Source organism: Nerophis ophidion, linkage group LG07, assembly GCF_033978795.1.
Source record: "Nerophis ophidion isolate RoL-2023_Sa linkage group LG07, RoL_Noph_v1.0, whole genome shotgun sequence".
Taxonomy (NCBI): Eukaryota; Metazoa; Chordata; class Actinopteri; order Syngnathiformes; family Syngnathidae; genus Nerophis; species Nerophis ophidion.
In genome coordinates, this window is record NC_084617.1 from 24,182,576 (window position 1) to 24,200,566 (window position 17,991).

Sequence of the window (17,991 nt, forward strand, 5' to 3'; positions counted from 1 at the left end):
TACGCAAAAAAAACAATTTTGTTTCATTCCAGTCAAACGCTGTTCTTTACAAATGTCAAACATGTCAATAAAAGACACACACTTTAAAAAATATGACTAAATAAATCACAGCTTTTTCATTTCACATTGAAAGTCGTAGTGCGTGCAAACATTCAGCAAAGACAAATCCAAACAGTCTCGAGGAGCCATGCTGAAATTTCATAAATAATATTTGCAAAAGTTCATTCCAGTGGATTAAAAATACACAAACAATAAATCCTAGTGCATCCGTTTTTCTTCACATTCAAATCAAACGAGGAGGAGGAGGCTGTGTTTGTTATTCTTCGAAGACTAATGGAGCTCAGCCCGACCGGTGATTACTAAAATCTCGCACATTCCAATCACAGTTTGAGCAAGAAATAAAAGTCAGGTGTCATTTCTTCTGGCAGTAAGTTGGATAGTTGCTGCAGGCCTTCTGCATGTCGGTGAGGAAGCCAGGAACACCGCTCTGTCAAAACAGAAGTCATCGTCATGGACATGCTAGCTGCGCAAGCTAGCTCTCAAATAAGCTAAACAGACTCAATAACTCCACGATGACATTTTGGTGAATTTACTGAAACAATGCAAAAAGAATGCCACTGTAAGGTAATAAAACAACTCAGACAAGCATGTTAACATATTAGCAAATGCTAATATAGCACGTACAAATCAGCATGAAACCATCACACATGGAACTAAACCGGTTTAGTAAGTAAGAGCTGTTTTAGTTATGTTGTCAAACTTACAAACATTGCTTGGAGTGATGAATGAAGAATCCATACGAGTAGTAACGCTATAGACGGCTACAAAACAGAACAGCACTTTTATTTTCAGTTGAAAGCACTCAATGGAATGATACTGCAGCACCTGCAGTGATGACGCCATAGAACAAACAATAACACCGATTCAGTGTCTTTAATCATTCTTTTTAAAGCTATTTGCGTTATGGTCGTCATCAAAGGAAAATCTATAAATTAGCTGCACCACTTTACAAGCCGCAGGAACTAAAGTGTAGGAAAAAAGTAGCGACTTTTCAAAACAACCCCTGGTTTGTTTTAAAATCATCAAAACCAGGGGTGTCGATTTCAATTTAGCTCAGGGGCCGCATGGAGGAAAATCTGTGCACACGTGAGCCGGACTAATAAAGTCATGGCATTAAAAGTAAAAACTAAAGACAACATCAGATTGTTTTCTTTGTCTTACTTTGGCCAAAAATAGAACAAACGCATTCTGAAAATATTACAATAAAAATTTATTTTTAAAAATACCGGCAGCGGTAAAGTTTAGATACATGCAGGAAAGAAGAAAGTGAATAATTGATTATAATTGAATATATTTACATAGGCATAAACATTTGTTTTCTTTTGCATTATTCTTTAAATGAATTGTGTAATGTTTGACAACCTTTTTCCAAAACACAATATAGAATATGAGATATAACAGGCTAACGCAAACATTTATCATTGGTTTTCAAAACGCTTAGAAAAAAGTGGTACCCCAAAAATTTACTGTGCAGCCAAATTTTTATGACTCGATGGGGTCCCTGGGACCCCATTTTGAAAATTCCTAGCGCCGACACTGAGGGAGTATTGGTGCGTGCAAAACAGCAGCAGGCGGCTGTGGCCTCCGGCCCGGTTCTAATACTAACCAAATATCATCCCGGGGGCCATTGATAATTATTTTATTCAAAGTCAAAATGTACAACAGGTGGCGCTATAATGGTCAGCCGGTACAGTTTTAGCCAATCAGAAGCCTGAAGCAAGTTGTTGCAGAAAAAGGAAAAGGTGTAGAACTCATGTAAAAAAATATGCTGTGTTCATTTGATAATGTTGATATTTTCTAAGGCCCTGTGATGTAGTGGCGACTTGTCCAGGGTGTACGCCGCCTTCCGCCCGAATGCAGCTGAGATTAGGCTCCAACACCCCCCACGACCCCGAAAGGGACAAGCGGTAGAAAATGGATGGATGGATGGATATTTTCTAAGAGTTACCTATTCATTCCTTTTCATTCAGTGAGCTACATAACCCAAAAAGTTACGGGTTGATTTGGACCAAACTTTCAGGAAATCTCAGAAAAGGGATAAGGAGCGACTTATTAGTCGGGCTGCCTTGAAATAAGGAACTTTAACATGAACTTTCCCAATTTCCCCGGGTAAATAAAGTTCCCCCTGTGTTTCCATTAAAAAAATAACCAGGTAGGAACTAGTTTCAGTTCCTAGTAGCGAGGTGGGACTTTGGAATAGTCCCAGAGCGGGCAGGCTGGGCTGTCAACCACGGACTGGTTGAACACATCTGGGGGTGTTCCTAAAACTTTGTATTCTAAGTTTCGGTCGCCATTACAATCTGCAAGACGACTTATTTCATTAAACTATCCATCCATCCATTTTCTACTGCTTATTCCTTTTGAGATCGCGGGGGGCGCTGGTGCCTATCTCAGCTACAATTGGGCGTAAGGCGGGGTACACCCTGGACAAGTCGCCACCTCATCGCAGGGCCAACACAAATAGACGGACAACATTCATACTCACATTGACACACTAGGGCCAATTTAGTGTTTTATGGGCACAATAGAATACTCTCATTAGCTGCAATGTTAGCCACCGTAGTTTTTACCACTGCAGCCGTACATTGGAATGTATAATCAAAAAACGTACACGTTACGGGAAAACCGTAGTTGTTGGCAGGTATGTAAGGATTGTGAAGGATGGGCAAAATTCCCCAAAAATCCCGCCTCTACCCACAGAGACAAACAGAGCGGATGACTCGCAATAAGGTTGACGTTTTTTTTTCCGCGAGAGAACAGGCTTAGCCTCAGAGTGTTTTCCTTGTTAAAAATGCTTTAATCAGTTGTACTTATCATTTATGCTTTTTCATTTAGTCAAGGAACAATATTGTTTATCTTTTTTTTTTTTTAACATGCAATGTTTCCTAATCATGAATCCTTTATCACTCCACAAACTATGAACGTCACTATGACTCATCTTCAACCTTCAGGTTTCGATTAAATAAGTGCAGCTTCTTTGTGTTTGGTTCAATGAACTACGACTGTGTTTGCACGTTTTGTGAAGAAACAGAGGTCTTACCTTCGACGCCCAGTTGACCAGCCAGGTGGGAATCATGCCGCCAGGATTGTCAAAGTAATTAATGAAAACTGGAAAGTCCATAAGTATATTTGATCAAATGAAGTATATTTACGGGAGGCGCGTTTGTTACCTTTAGTCCCACTGGCGCCGTCCGTCTCCATGGCGACGGTCTGCTTGTAGTCCTTCACTCTCAGCACGCCGCTCTTCTCCGGGCACGGCGTCCCTGGAGAGCTTCTGGCCAGGATGACCCAGATCTTCCTGCCGTCCACGTCCAGGACTCTGCGCTCCCGGACGTATAAATACTGAGGAGCGAGGAGTGAAGGAAGACGCCAGAAGAGGCTGAGGACATGTCAAAGCGAGATGGGGAGGATACGTCTCTGTTGGACAGAGGGAATGGGTACTTGACTTCCCAGTAGATGGCTGTTTGTCCGTCAAACTGCTCCTCAGAGAGCTCTGACAAGCACAAGGTGAGAAGAATGTGTGGAATATTGATGAATATATCTGACCTGGACGCCAACATGTTCATCACACTCCTTGAAGCCTTAAAGGGGAACTTTTTTTTGGAATTATGTCTACCATTCATCATTCACAATCTATATGTAAGACAAGAACACGTTTTTATTTTTATGTATTCTAACTCGCCAAAAAACATTAGTTAAAGTCAGCAACAATGCAGCTAATGAGTCGCACTATTCTGCCTATAAAGCGCTCTGAAAAAACCTCCAAAAACCTCCATCATGGTTTTATACCAGGGGTGTCAAAGTCAAGGCCTTGACTTTGAATGTATTATCTATGGCCTCCGAGATAATATTTGGTTAGTATTAGAACCGGCCCGCAGGCCACAACCACCTGCTGCTGTTTTGCACGCACCAATACTCCATCAGTGTTGGCACTAGCAATTTTCTAAATGGGGTCCCAGGGAACCCATGAAGTCATAAAAATGAGGTCCGACAGTAAATGTTTGGGGTCCCACTTTTTGGTAAGCATTTTGAAAACAAATGGTAAATGTATGCATTATCCCGTTATATCTCACATCCTATATTTTTTTTCGAAAAAGGTTGTCATAAACGTTACTTAATTTATTAAAAATATATATCCAAAAGAAAACACACTTTTATGCATATGTAAATGTATTCAGTTAAAAACATTCATTCACTTTCTTCTTTTCTTCATGGACCTAAATTTTACCGCTGCCGGGGTTTTTTTTTCTTTCTATATTTTTATTGTAATATTTTCAGAATGTCTTTGTTCTATTTTTGGCCATTATTGTAATATTTTCAGAATGTATTTGTTATATTTTTGGCCAAGGTAAGACAAAGAAAACCATCTAAAGTTGTCTTTATTTTTTAGTTTTAATGCCATGATTTTAATAGTCCCGCCCACGCGTGCAAAGATTTTCCTTCCAGTTAAAATGAGTTGGACACCCCTGTTTTATACAGTGATGGGAAGTAGCAAGCTACATGTAGCTAACTACAATTTCCAGTAGCTTGGGGGTAGCTTAGCTACTTAAACGAGTAGCTTTTCCTGCAGCTTAGCTACTTCTGGACCCATGTAGCAAGGTAGCTTACATCAAAGCTACAAGCTACAAAGAGAGAAAATGCACTGCGAATCCAGGCCCAAAAAAAAAATGGAGATAATTAGGGTTGTCAAAGTTAACACGATGATAACGCGTTAACTATAAGTTCCTTTAACGTGATTATTTTTTTTACGTGCAATGGTTTTCGACCCTCAGCATGTTTCGTAGTTTGGGAAAAAGTATCACGGCGTCCAGTTACTTTTGAATCAGAAGCTCGAAAATAGCTAGCAGAACTGCACGAAGAATGGGGGACTTGATGGAAGTATCTGATCCAAAGCCATGGCAAGTCGTTTTTTCAGACAAGACAAAACCATTTTACCTTCAATCGACATCATTGGAGCTTCATGTCTGTGTTTAAGTTACAGTTAAGTGCATTGAAAACTTAAAATGTAAATTGCTACTCAAACTATTTTAGTAAAATGGAATACAAGCTCAGCAGAAACAAAGACGGTAAAGAAGATGTCTAAAGTCACTTTTGTCTGAGATTTTCATCAAAACATGTCAAGTCTTTTCTCATGCCAATCACACATGTCCCGTTGGTGACTTCACAATAATAGTGCTAGGTAATAAATGTTTCCTGGCAGATTGAATTTAAGTGTATTGACATGGCAGCAGCAATATGAAGGAAACAGACTGTCTTTGAACAAGCGTGTCTTTTTCTTTCCTACCACTGAGAAGAGGTTTAATACTGATGACATGCCTCCTACTGACCTCTGCAGCCCAAATTGGGTAATTACAATTCACTACACAATATTACAATCGCTATGGTATATTATTTTATAACCTGTTCTGGTTGATAGTCTGCAATTACAGAATGTTTAACAGGCTGAATATTACATTTTATTAATAAGTAGGTAGAGAAGGTTAAAAAAACTTTTGTCATGCAGAGATATGAATATCATTAACTTGTACAACATGTAAAGTACAGAATATCAGAAATATTTATCCATCCATCCATTTTCTACCGCGTATTCCTTTTCGGGGTCGCGGGGGGCGCTGGCGCATATCTCAGCTACAATCGGGCGGAAGGCAGGGTACACCCTGGACAAGTCGCCACCTCATCACAGGGCCAACACAGATAGACAGACAACATTCACACTCACATTCACACACTAGGGCCAATTATTTATTCAAGTTGAAAAAAATATCACCCAACACCTTTGACAATCAAAGCATGATTGTAACAATCTACTTTTTGGGTTTATCAATGCGTGAAACTGCTATGTAAACATGGAAGAGTAGCTCCTCTCCTCTAAATGTAAAAGCAGGCATGCAAATCATGTAGTCCTACAAAATACAAAATCTGGAAACACACTGCATGTATTTTTTAAATTCTTTTTAAAAGCGTCTTCATATCCTTTTTGTGTTGAGCGGTTTAAAAAAGCAAAATGTTTAAAAACGTATCAATAAAGCAAATTCATTGCCCAGTCATGGCCTTAAAAACTTAAAAAATATCTTTCTAGGGTACAAGATTATATCTATCTGCGATTTAATTGCGATTCATTTTAAATTAATAAAAAAAAAATGCAATTGATTGAGATTAGAGATTTGTTTTCCTATATTCAAACTAGTGTTGTACGGTACCGGTGTTAGTATAGTACCGCGATACTAATGAATCATATTCGGTACTATACCGCCTCTAAAAAGTACTGGTCCCCCACCCATCCGTTGTCTTCACGTCGTGTCATTGCTGGTTTAAGAGCATAGGAGCATGTTCAGTAGCGCACGGAGTACGTACAAGCAGACACGGTGTATAGACAGAAAAGGGACAACGGACACATTTTGGCTTAAAAACTAACGATAAAAGGGAAGCTATAACACTGAAACTCCCGCAGAAAGAGGTGCTTTAAGACATGGCTAGTTAGCTAGCGGCTAACGTCCATCGCAGTCTGCACAGTTTTAGCTACTTCTAAAATCACTAATTCTCGCCTCCATGGCGACAAATAAAGTAAGTTTTTTACTGCAGGACGAGGAATAGCTAAACATGCTTCACTCCACACCGTAGCTCACCGGCGTCACAATGTAAATAAACACCTTTGGTGGATCTAAACCTGACATCCACTGTAATGATACTAAGTACAGGAGCGCATCTAGTCAATACAACCATGATTACATCGACATTTTTTGGCGTCACAACATCTTTCGTTTTTTTTTTTTTTTTTCATATTATGTTTATAAACTCAGGAACTATGTCCCTGGACACATGAGGACTTTGAATATGACCAATGTATGATCCTGTAACTGCTTGGTATCGGATTGATACCCAAATTTGTGGTATCATTCAAAACTAATGTAAAGCATCCATACAACAGAAGAATAAGTGATTGTTACATTTTAACAGAAGTTTCAATAGAACATGTTAAAAGAGAAAGTAATCAGATATTAACAGTAAATAAAAAAGTAGATTAGTAAATTAATAATAGTTCATTTTTGTACCACATGCCCTTAATAATTTTGACAAAATAATAAACTAATTAGGAGCCTTTGTTTTCTTACTTACTACTAAAAGACAAGTTGTTTTGTATGTTTACTATTTTATTTAAGGACAAACTTTCAATAAGAAACATATGTTTAATGTACCCCAAGATTTTTGGTTAAAATAAAGCCAATAATGCATTTGTTGTGTTCCCTTTTATTTGGAAAATTATCGAAAAGTACTGACAAGTATCGAAATTAATTTTGGTACTCGTACCAAAATATTGGTATCGGGACAACACTCATTTAAACACAGTGTTAATGTTCAAACTGTGTGCAATGTTACAGTGGCCAAATACACGGTGATTCATAAAGAACACGCCAAAATTGTCACACAATATTTTCAAAAATGAAAAACAATAGAAAACCTAGCTGGAACACATGTATTGCACATAACTTTGATTATTTATTTCATGCTTTACAAGTACTCAATATGGCCACCACCGGCAGCACAAACAACATCAAGACGACATGAGAATTCCTCTAAAACGCGCGTCAATATTTGTTGAGTTGCTGCCATTTTGAGGGTAAATAAACACGTGGTCTTCCTACAATCGAACAGCGTCGAAAAGATTACATTACCGCAACGGTGAAAATGTAACACCATAACACTTGGATAACTCCTGTATCAAATGACCATTTATTCAGTCAATTACTTTTTTTAATCACCCTGTATGTATAATAAATCAACTTGGTAAATAAACCCTCTACCTTGTTTTTAATCAATACGTAGGCCTATTACACAACTGTATTTCAATGTTGGCCATTATGGTGATATTTGGAGAACTCAGTGTTTTCTGAAGTGGTACTTGGTGAAGAAGGTTTGAGAACCAGTGGCCTAGTGGTTAGAGTGTCCGCCCTGAGATCTGTAGGTCGTGAGTTCAAACCCCAGCCGAGTCATACTAAAGACTATAAAACTGGGACCCACTACCTCCCTGATTGGCACTCAGCATCAAGGGTTGGAATTGGGGGTTAAATCACCAAAAATGATTCCCGGGCTTGACCACCGCTGCTGCTCACTGCTCTCCTCACCTCCCAGGTGGTGATCAAGAGGGATGGGTCAAATGCAGAGAATAATTTTGCCACACCTAGTGTGTGTGTGACAATCATGGGTACTTTAACTTAAACTTTAACCACTAAATTGTTTTAAGACACTACTAGTAATTACACAGTCTGGCCACCAGGGTGCATCCCGCGTCAACTTTGTGATGAAACGTCAAGCTGGGAAGCACATCTGTGCATCATCTACTAGCCCAACTGTGCATCATCTACTAGCCGAACAAAGATCTTCTAGAAAAGGTAGACACACATCTAGCTAGCTACGTGATTAACTACACACGTTACCTGCTGCTTGCTGCACATTTGCATGAACAGAGAGAGAGTGGGAGTGGTTAATAGTGTTTGAAAGCATGCTCCGAGTGTACTCGTGATAGATAACCTTTGACGTATCCATCCCAGTGCTTGCGATAGGCCAGGTCCATGTAGACGTCCGCACACAGCTCTGCAGTGCAGCTGCTGAGCCCGCCAAACACTTTGTACTCGTAAAGTCCCGTTTCCTGAAAACACAGAGAGATTGTGTGCGGCTAATCAAGTCCCGCTGTACGTCCAGACAAAGACTGCACACATGGAACTAATCCAAAACACATGACTGGGATTGAAGCTCACAACATTTGAATTTAACCTCCGGGGCTGCAGGACGGGACGGACGCAAACATGAATTTAAATCAGGGTCTCAGGGTTCTCGGACAAACACCTTGTCAGCTTGTTTTGTGTAGTTCACCAAAGCATGAATATTTGCTTAAAGTGAGTGTTGGAACGTAGACGTGACCCTGCCTTCTTCCGGCATTTAGCGCGGAATAACGTAATTACACGTGAACATGCATTAGCTTCATGTGTTGTTAGCTAATGATAGCAATTTATCAAAGTTTAGCTACTATAACATTAGCTGTGCTTTAATCTACCGTAATTTCCAGACAATAGAGTGGATAGAAGAAAAAAAAAATTTCCATATATTAGCCGCAGCAGACTATAAGCCGTAGGTATTTAGGTTGTGAAATGAGTTATTTACACAAAGATATTTTGTAAATGATTACTTACATAACTAAAATTTTTCCAAACGGTGTCTTCCAAAGACATGCACCTGGGGATAGGTTGATTGGCTACACTAAATTGGCCCTAGTGTTTGAATGTGAGTGTGAATGTTGTCTGTCTATCTGTGTTGGCCCTGCGATGAGCTGGCGACTTGTCCAGGGTGTACCCCGCCTTCCGCCCGATTGTAGCTGAGATAGGCGCCAGCGCCCCCCGCGACCCCAAAAGGGAATAAGCGGTAGAAAATGGATGGATGGTGTCTGTAACACGGCAGTAAAACGGCTGATCAAACAAAACAGAAGTCATCGCCATGGACCCACTCGCTGCGCAAGATAGCTCTCCAATCAGCTAAACTGACTCAAGAACTCCACGGTGACATAAATTGTAAGTTAGAAATGCTAACACAGATAATCGTAAACGTGTTAGCATATTACTAATGTTAACGACGCCAGCTTCAATAAATTACTTAGCACATACAAATATTCATGATAATACTCCTACAGGGACGGGTTAAAGTTAAAGTTAACGTCCCAACGATAACTAGGTGTGGTGAAATTATCCTCTGACCCATCCCCATGTTCACCCCCTGGGAGGTGAGGGGAGCAGTGAGCAGCAGCGGTGGCTGCGTTCGGGAATCATTTTGGTGTTTTAACCCCCAATTCCAACCCCTGATGCTGAGTGCCAAGCAGGGAGACAATGGGTCCCATTTTTATAGTCTTTGATATGACTCGGCCAGGGTTTGAACTCACGACCTTCCAGTCACAGGGCGTACGCTCTAACCACAAGTCCACTGAGTAGGTTTCTCATTCTCTGTTTAGTAAGTAAGATTTGTTTTAGTTATACTGTAAAACTTACAAACGTTGCTAAGCGTGATGAAAAATACTTTTGAGCATACGCGCTTTGAGCGGTTTTACTTCCGGTTTAAGGCATCAAAACAGGGAGTACATTTTCACACCGCAACACCTGCAGTGAGCAAACTAGCACCATAACACCAACAATAACACGCCATTTCAGAACGTTGCTTGGTTTTGATGAAAACTATTGAACACAAAGCATTATGGCAATTAGCGGAAAAGAAAATCCATAAATTACCCGGACCATTTTTTAAGGGTTCAAAGTGTAGGGAAAAAGTAACGACTTACAGTCCGGAATTTACGGTGTATCAGGGTTTCCACCAGATTACCAACATAGCCGAGGCTATGGAGGCGTGGTCAACATGACGCCATAGCATAATTTGCATAATCTGCGACGATGCATGTATTTTCTCATTTTTAAAAAAGGCTAAAAAAACATTTACATATACATTTAAAAACAAATATGTATTATTAATTAGTATCAACATGTTTTATCTTATGGTTTTGCAGTATTGTATAATTGTTGCTTATTGTTTGATGTATTTTCTTGAGGATAGTTCAAGTTTTTTTAGTGACCTTTTTCTTTATTAAAAACAACATGCAACTAATCTGGCATCTTTTTCTGGTGTTCTTGGAGACTGCACTCCTGTTTAGAGACTCATTACTTCCGTCACAGACGTCAGTCACACTTGCTTGGCGCTGCAGCTCCAACTGCACTTGATCTCCTTAAAAGGCGCCACTGTCTTCTTAATTTTTGGACATTTTGTATATGGCTGTCCGCGGTTATATCTGGAATAAATTAAAGTAAGTTAACATTGCAGACATGCTGCCTCCGCTCCAGACAATCATGCACTTTGCTTACATCATCACAACATCCAGTCTCCGCAGTGCTCTTTTGGTGATCCAATAGTCAATAGTTCTAAAGTAATAGGCAATATGTAATATATGCAGATATATATTTTGATTCCTAATAAATAGCAATTGTTGGAAGACTGGAAACTATACGCAGTTGCTTACATGTCACGGACATTGTGTATTTTTTTTACGTAAGTGAGTTTCAAAATAAAGCTAACGTAAATCCACACAGATATCAGAGTCTCTTCTACTTAACAGCCAATACAATGATGAGAGCTCTATCACACATTACAAGATACATTTTGAAGAGGGTGGCAGGAACACTGCCAGGCAAAAAACTACAAATGTGCTGACTTGCTTTACGGCATACATCACTACCCCTTTCCCATTGGTGACGCCAGAAAACTAAAAGAAGAGGAAGAAAAACATCTAAGTGCAATGACTGCTTTCATGGCCAAAGCTACAAAACGACCAAAGAAACAAAAAGTTTTGTCCGAAGAGACAAAAAAGGAATAAGGGAGGTTACCCAGATAAAAAGACAGTGAAAGATCAACATTGTCCTGGCTTTCACTCGCTGACATCTCAAAGTCGAGAAATTTCACACCAATGCTGCCTTGGTAGTGAGCCTACCAAACTACTAAGTGACTTTCGATGCTCAAATCGAAATGATAATGTTAATGTTAGCTATCGTAAATTTGCGTGGTAGCAATAAATAGCCACTGGCTTGATAGTTCACAGTTTTGCATTACTTCCTTCGAAAAAACTCTCCCACCCATCTGTATTTGTCTTTGATGATTTTTTGATAGTGTCCGCTATTTAACATCAGAATAACCATTGGAGACCTAAAATTTGTGCCAATATTACAGCGTACATCATGTCAGGATGACGCTACATGTGGTCTTCTTCTGCCAAAACACTACCGCTTTGGTCTACTGGCGCCGCCAAAACGAACCAAAACTGAAAGCTATTTAGTGGGGCTTTAAAGCCTAACTTAATTGATTTTCATGAAAAAAAAATCTAATTTTCAAGGTGTGGCGGCTTTTATTTTGCCGTGGTGGGCCACCATGATTAAGTCATGTAGGGGAAACCCTGTATATTCTATCCTAACAACATGACTGCAACTTGTTAGTTTTTCTCATGGACTGTTTTTGTGTATGTGCCTGTGTGGAGGGGGCTTCTTGGTTGGTTTATAACACTTCCATGGCGGCCGACTTGTGAATTGCAGTTCTCTACCAAAACACTAAGGGGCAGTGTCTCCAGAAGGAGCAACCACAGGAGTCATTGCCTAAATATGTACCTTCTCGTGAACAGTGACAACAACTGCAACATGGACATCTTTGTTGACACGGGAACTAATCATTCACAAACATCTGTTTACGTTTAATCAACATTTTACTTATGAGCCAAAGGAAAAGACTTTGGTGACGATGGACTCTGCAACACCCGAACGAGTCACGGCAGAGGACGCTACAAATATTTTGCAACGCTATTGGGCTGTTCTGAACACGTCACACGAGAGAGCTTTGTATTTGAAAATAAACAAAACGATTAAGTAAAGTTTTGATCAACCTGCTGGTGTTAAGGTTTATGTTCATGTGTTAGACGTTCAGAGTTCCCATGCTCGTAAACATACCGCGCCTGAAAGGTGACTTTAGTGCACAAGAAAGAATAGTGTATCTGGAAATTATACACAGCGCTTCGCTTTTTCCATATTTTGTTATGTTACAGCCTTTTTTCAAAATGGAAAAGATTCATTTTGTCCTCAAAATTCTACACACAATACCCCACAGTGTTTTTATTTTGTATTTTGCTAATTTAGTAAAAATAAAAACATTTAATAAATCCCATGTACACAAGTATTCACAGTCTTTGCTTAACACGTTGTTAAAGCATCTTTGGCAGCAATTTCAGCCTCAAGTTTTTTTTAATACGACGCCACATGCTTGGCACAACCGTCTTTGGGCACTTTCACCCATTCCTCTTTGCCACACCTCTCAAGCTCCATCAGGTTGGAGGGGAAGTATTGGTCTCCATCCGGGATGTCTCAGTACATTACCAAAATAAAAGGACTCCTACCTTTTTGTGTAAAAAAGCATAATGTTCAAAACAAATTTCCTTACAGCAAATTATTTGTCTATTCATGGTTTTAAAATTGAAAATACTCTGCCTCGGGTACACTTATTAATGATGAAAAATTATATCTATATGAAATTAATTTTCTATTAAATATTTTAATCGTTTGACAGCTCTAATATATATACACACATATACATACATTAATGCATACACACATAAATATATATAAACACATACATACATACATATTATGTTTGGTTTGAAAAAATTTGCAAGTTGCAAACAACCAGTTTAAGCTCTGTGTTTTTATAACTGGTCAAACCAGACATGTTGATAAATTATCAGGAAATACAAACACAATGACCGCAGAGTTTGAATGAAGAGCTGCTACTGAATTAAAGTATAATTTAAATGTGGTCCGTCAAAAATAAAACACTGCATCCTTTCTTTTTGTCAAAGTAGCTTGTTTTAAAAGAAACTGCATAAGAAAGAAATGCATACCTAAAAATTAAATGCAAAAAAAAAAAAATTAAGTTGAGGAGACCAACATTTTGTTGCAAAACGAGCTTATTTGGTTTGTGTGGGTTGAAATAAACTATAAAAATAAAGATAATGAATACAATGTAAAAGTTTGAAAAAGTCAATCGATTTTAGGGTAAAAAAAACTGGCAGCGCAGTCGCCAGAATTTTACTGTAAAAAAATAAGTGGTACCGGTATTCAATTTACAGTAATGCACTGTGAAAAAAACAACTGTATAATTTACAGCTGCTAACAGAATTTTATCGTAAAAATTAGTGTTTTTTCCATTTTAAGTAATCCAGTTTAAAAAAAACAACAACCTGAAAAACACACTGTAAATGTTATGGTAAAATTCTGGCAACTGGGCTTCGAGTTTGTTTTTGCTTTTTTTAACATAAAATCTACATTCTAGTTGTCGAACATTCTTATTTAGTATAAGCAGCTCTCAGAAGAAGAAAAAGTTGGATAACCCGACCCAGGAGTGTTCGGAGTTCCAAATAAAGTGTACGTTTATATGTTTTAAATCAGGGGTGTCAAACTCATTTTAGCTCAGGGGCCACATTAAGGAAAATCTATTCCAAAGTGGGCCTGACTAGTAAAATCATTGCATGATAACTTAAAAATAAAGACAAATTCAGAGTGGTTTCTTGTTTTTTTTAAAAAAACAAGCACAACCTGAAAATATACAGATTATAATGGGGTTTTTGGGGGGTTTTTTTACACTTACATGTTGCATTTAATAGTGTTCTATGTTCTTTTGTTGTTATTTCAACTTTCTGAATAAATTACGTAATAATGTTCATCAGTGAAATAGGCGGAATTGAGTCTGGCAGAATTTTAAAATGCTCCCATTGGTGTTCATTTTTTAATCTAATAATAATATAAATGATTATCATTATTATTATCATTATTATTAGTATAAGCGGTAGAAAATGGATGGATGGATTATTATTTACCCATTTTTCTTAACTGATGTACTAACATCATGAGGTTTATTCTGTACATATGTAGCATCATCTACACCAGGAGTCACCAACCTTTTTGAAACCAAGAGCTACTTCTTGGGTACTGATTAATGTGAAGGGCTACCAGTTTGATACACACTTAAATAAATTGCCAGAAATAGCCAATTTGCTCAATGTACCTTTAAGTCGATGTTATTATTAATAATCAATGATATTTATATTTGTGGAAACACTGATCATCTCAATGATTTCTCACAATAACTATATATTGTTTATGACATGTTTTAAATAGGTTAAAATCCAATCTACACTTTAGTAGAATATATAACAAATTGGACCAAGCTATATTTCTAACAAAGACAAATCATTATTTCTTCTAGATATTATAGAACCAAATTTTTTAAAGAAATTCAAAAGACTTTGAAATAAGATTTAAATTTGATTCTACAGATTCTCTAAATTTGCCAGAGTAATTTAAAATTTTAATCATAAGTTTGAATAAATATTTCACAGATATTCTTCGTCGAAAAAACAGAAGCTAAAATGAAGAACTAAATTAAAATGTATGTATTATTCTTTACTATAAAAAAATCTATTTACTTGAACATAAATTTAAATTGTCAAGAAAGAGAAAGGAATTTAAAAGGTAAAAAGGTATATGTGTTTAAAGATCCTAAAATCATTTTTAAGGTTGTATTTTTTCTTTAAAATTGTGTTTCTGAAAGTTATAAGAAGCAAAAAATAATAATAAATGAATTTATTTAAACAAGTGAAGACCAAGTCTTTAAAATATTTTCTTGGATTTTTAAATTCTATTTGAGTTTTGTCTCTTAGAATTAAAACTGTCGAGCAAAGCAAGACCAGCTTGCTACTAAATAAATAAAATTGAAAAAATAGAGGCAGCTCACTGGTAAGTGCTGCTATTTGAGCTAATTTTAGAACAGGCCAGCGGGCGACTCATCTGGTCCATACGGGCTACCTGATTCCCACCGGCACTGCGTTGGTGACCCCTGATCTACACCAAAACGTATTAATTCTGGCTTATTTAATTATTCCATACTTGCCAACCCTCCCGGATTTTCCGGGAGACTCTCGAAATTCAGCGCCTCTCCCGAAAACCTCCCGGAAGAAATTTTCTCCCGAATATCTCGCGAAATTCAGCCGGATATTAGAGGGACCTGAGTGGGGACAGCCTGTTTTCACGTCCGCTTTCCCACTATATAAACAGCTTGCCTGCCCAATCACGTTAGAACATTTATGGATTTGAATAAAAAACTGCACACACAAGGTGACGAAGCAGAAGAACGAGGAATGTTGTCTGTTGCCATCTCCTAGTGAATGTTGGCTATAGCGTTATGGGGTTGTTTTTTGTTTGGCCAACGTTTTACGTGGTGTTGTGCACCTGACGGAAAATGAGGGAGTCTGTTCTGAAGCGCCACAGTAAGGAGACGTAACTTCATCACCTCGCCTGGTTATTGACACCAACCCAACACCGTCGACGAGCAAAATGAAAAAATAAATGGCAGAACAAAGGTTACTCAAATAGTGAAAGGTAAGTGTTGTTGTTGTTTTTTTTTGTAACCAGATAGTATAATACAGTTGGTAGAACTGTGTTTTTATAACTGTGTATTTGATAGGTGTCGTCTCAAATTCAACTATTTATTTTATTTACATGTATAATAAAATAAATATATATAGCTAGAATTCACTGAAAGTCAAGTATTTCATACATATATACATACATACATACATATATACACATACATACATACACACATACATATATATACATACACATATATATATATATATATATATATATATATATATGAAATACTCGCGTTGGTGAATTTTAGATGTAAATATATTCCTCCCCTCTTAACCACGCCCCCCACCCCAGCCAGCACCCAACCACACCTCCGCCCCACCCCCGACCACGCCCCCCCACCCCACACCTCCCGAAATCGGAGGTCTCAAGGTTGGCAAGTATGAATTATTCGCACACGAAGTTGAAGGGGGATACAAATAATTTCACCATATTTCTGTGCGCGCAGATAATGTGTCCCCAGTTCTCTCTCTTATCAGGGCACATAGCTCCGCCCCCTTAGAGACAAAGGACACAAATAATTGCTATTGTGACATTCAGTGAACAAAATTAAAACAGCAGTTACTTTAATTAAAAAATTCCAGATTATTTTTATACTTAGTAAATTCATCTCGCGGGTCGGAAAAAACCTGTTCATGGGCCTGACCCGGCCCGCGGGCCGGGCGTTTGACACCCCTGTTTTAAATCAACCTGCATGTTATCAAACTATTTTACCCACAGCGGCTTCCCAGTCGGTGTTGCACATTTCATCACTATTCATGCCAAAATTAATTAAAGGTGACAGTTGCCATTTGTCAGCCACATGCCGATTCCAATATATCATCTTAATGGATTGATATCGTGTTTCGGTTTGCTTTGATCCGCTGTACTTATGACCCCGTGGGTGGGCAAAAGTTCAATCCTGGATTTTCCAGATGACGTCTGGTACCAATTGAGCACAAGAAAACATGGTTCCGCCCAGTTATTTCCCGTTTCCCCTGCCAAAAACACACACTAATATTTACACGTCTTCTCTAAATAAAGGAATAAAAAGGTCAATAATTCACACCGATGTCAAGTGTTTATGGCGATAATGAGGCGCAGCTGTGCTCGTCGTCCGTCTTCCGGTTGAAACCGAGCAGATTACTTCCGCTTTACCTTATCAAAAAGCCTGTAGATTTTCACGCCCATCGTCTCGGTGAAAAGTTCCCATCCTCCTTCCAGCTGCGGCTCGTCCAACTCCTTCCAGGCCGCTTGGAAGTCTTCATCCGAGAACCGCAACGACATGACGGCACTTGTCGGTCACCAAGTTGGCAGGAGTTCACACAGCTTCCGGCTCCACCTTCACAATAAATCTTTATTGTCTCATCGTTTCCGGCCACTCGTAAAAACACATTTCCTTTCGGATGACGCAATTCAAGATCACTAAATATGTATACATTATGTTTTTGGATCATTTATTCAAAAAAGATAACAAAAAATATGTGAACGAAAGTGTCAGAGTTTTATCTATCTGACTTTCTATCAATATCAGCAAAAACATTTTTGAAACATTTTAGATAAATCAACAATATTATTTTCTGCTTCATTATTCATAAACATGTTTGCCAAACGTTGGACCAGATTTCATTATTTCATCACAGCTTATAATAAATGTACTCCCTTCACTGAAATACATATTTTCACATTACATCCATCCATCCATCCATCTTCTTCCGCTTATCCGAGGTCGGGTCGCGGGGGCAACAACCTAAGCAGGGAAACCCAGACTTCCCTTTCCCCTTCACATTTGTTCCCACTGTTATCCTCTTACATTCTGTTTACAATGTCGGAAAGTCCCAAGTTTAAAAAAAATACAGATAAATAAATGTATTATTATTTAATTTTTTTTGTATTA

General features: G+C 38.3%; 1 protein-coding gene across 2 annotated transcripts in view; it reads right to left on the reverse strand.

Moving 5' to 3' along the window:
• Nucleotides 1-17,991, reverse strand: part of pctp (phosphatidylcholine transfer protein) — a 20,739-nt gene continuing 2,748 nt past the window's right edge. The window contains exons 2-7 of one of the 2 annotated variants that reach the window (XM_061905693.1): nucleotides 17,253-17,436; nucleotides 8,590-8,707; nucleotides 3,474-3,553; nucleotides 3,231-3,402; nucleotides 3,101-3,168; nucleotides 1-487 (exon numbers count right to left, since the gene is read on the reverse strand). In XM_061905693.1, coding sequence (XP_061761677.1) covers nucleotides 413-487; nucleotides 3,101-3,168; nucleotides 3,231-3,402; nucleotides 3,474-3,553; nucleotides 8,590-8,707; nucleotides 17,253-17,381 — 642 coding nt within the window. In that variant the 5' untranslated portion in view covers nucleotides 17,382-17,436 and the 3' untranslated portion in view covers nucleotides 1-412. The remainder of the gene's footprint in view (nucleotides 488-3,100; nucleotides 3,169-3,230; nucleotides 3,403-3,473; nucleotides 3,554-8,589; nucleotides 8,708-17,252; nucleotides 17,437-17,991) is intronic. The other variant, XM_061905694.1, reaches the window with a different exon arrangement.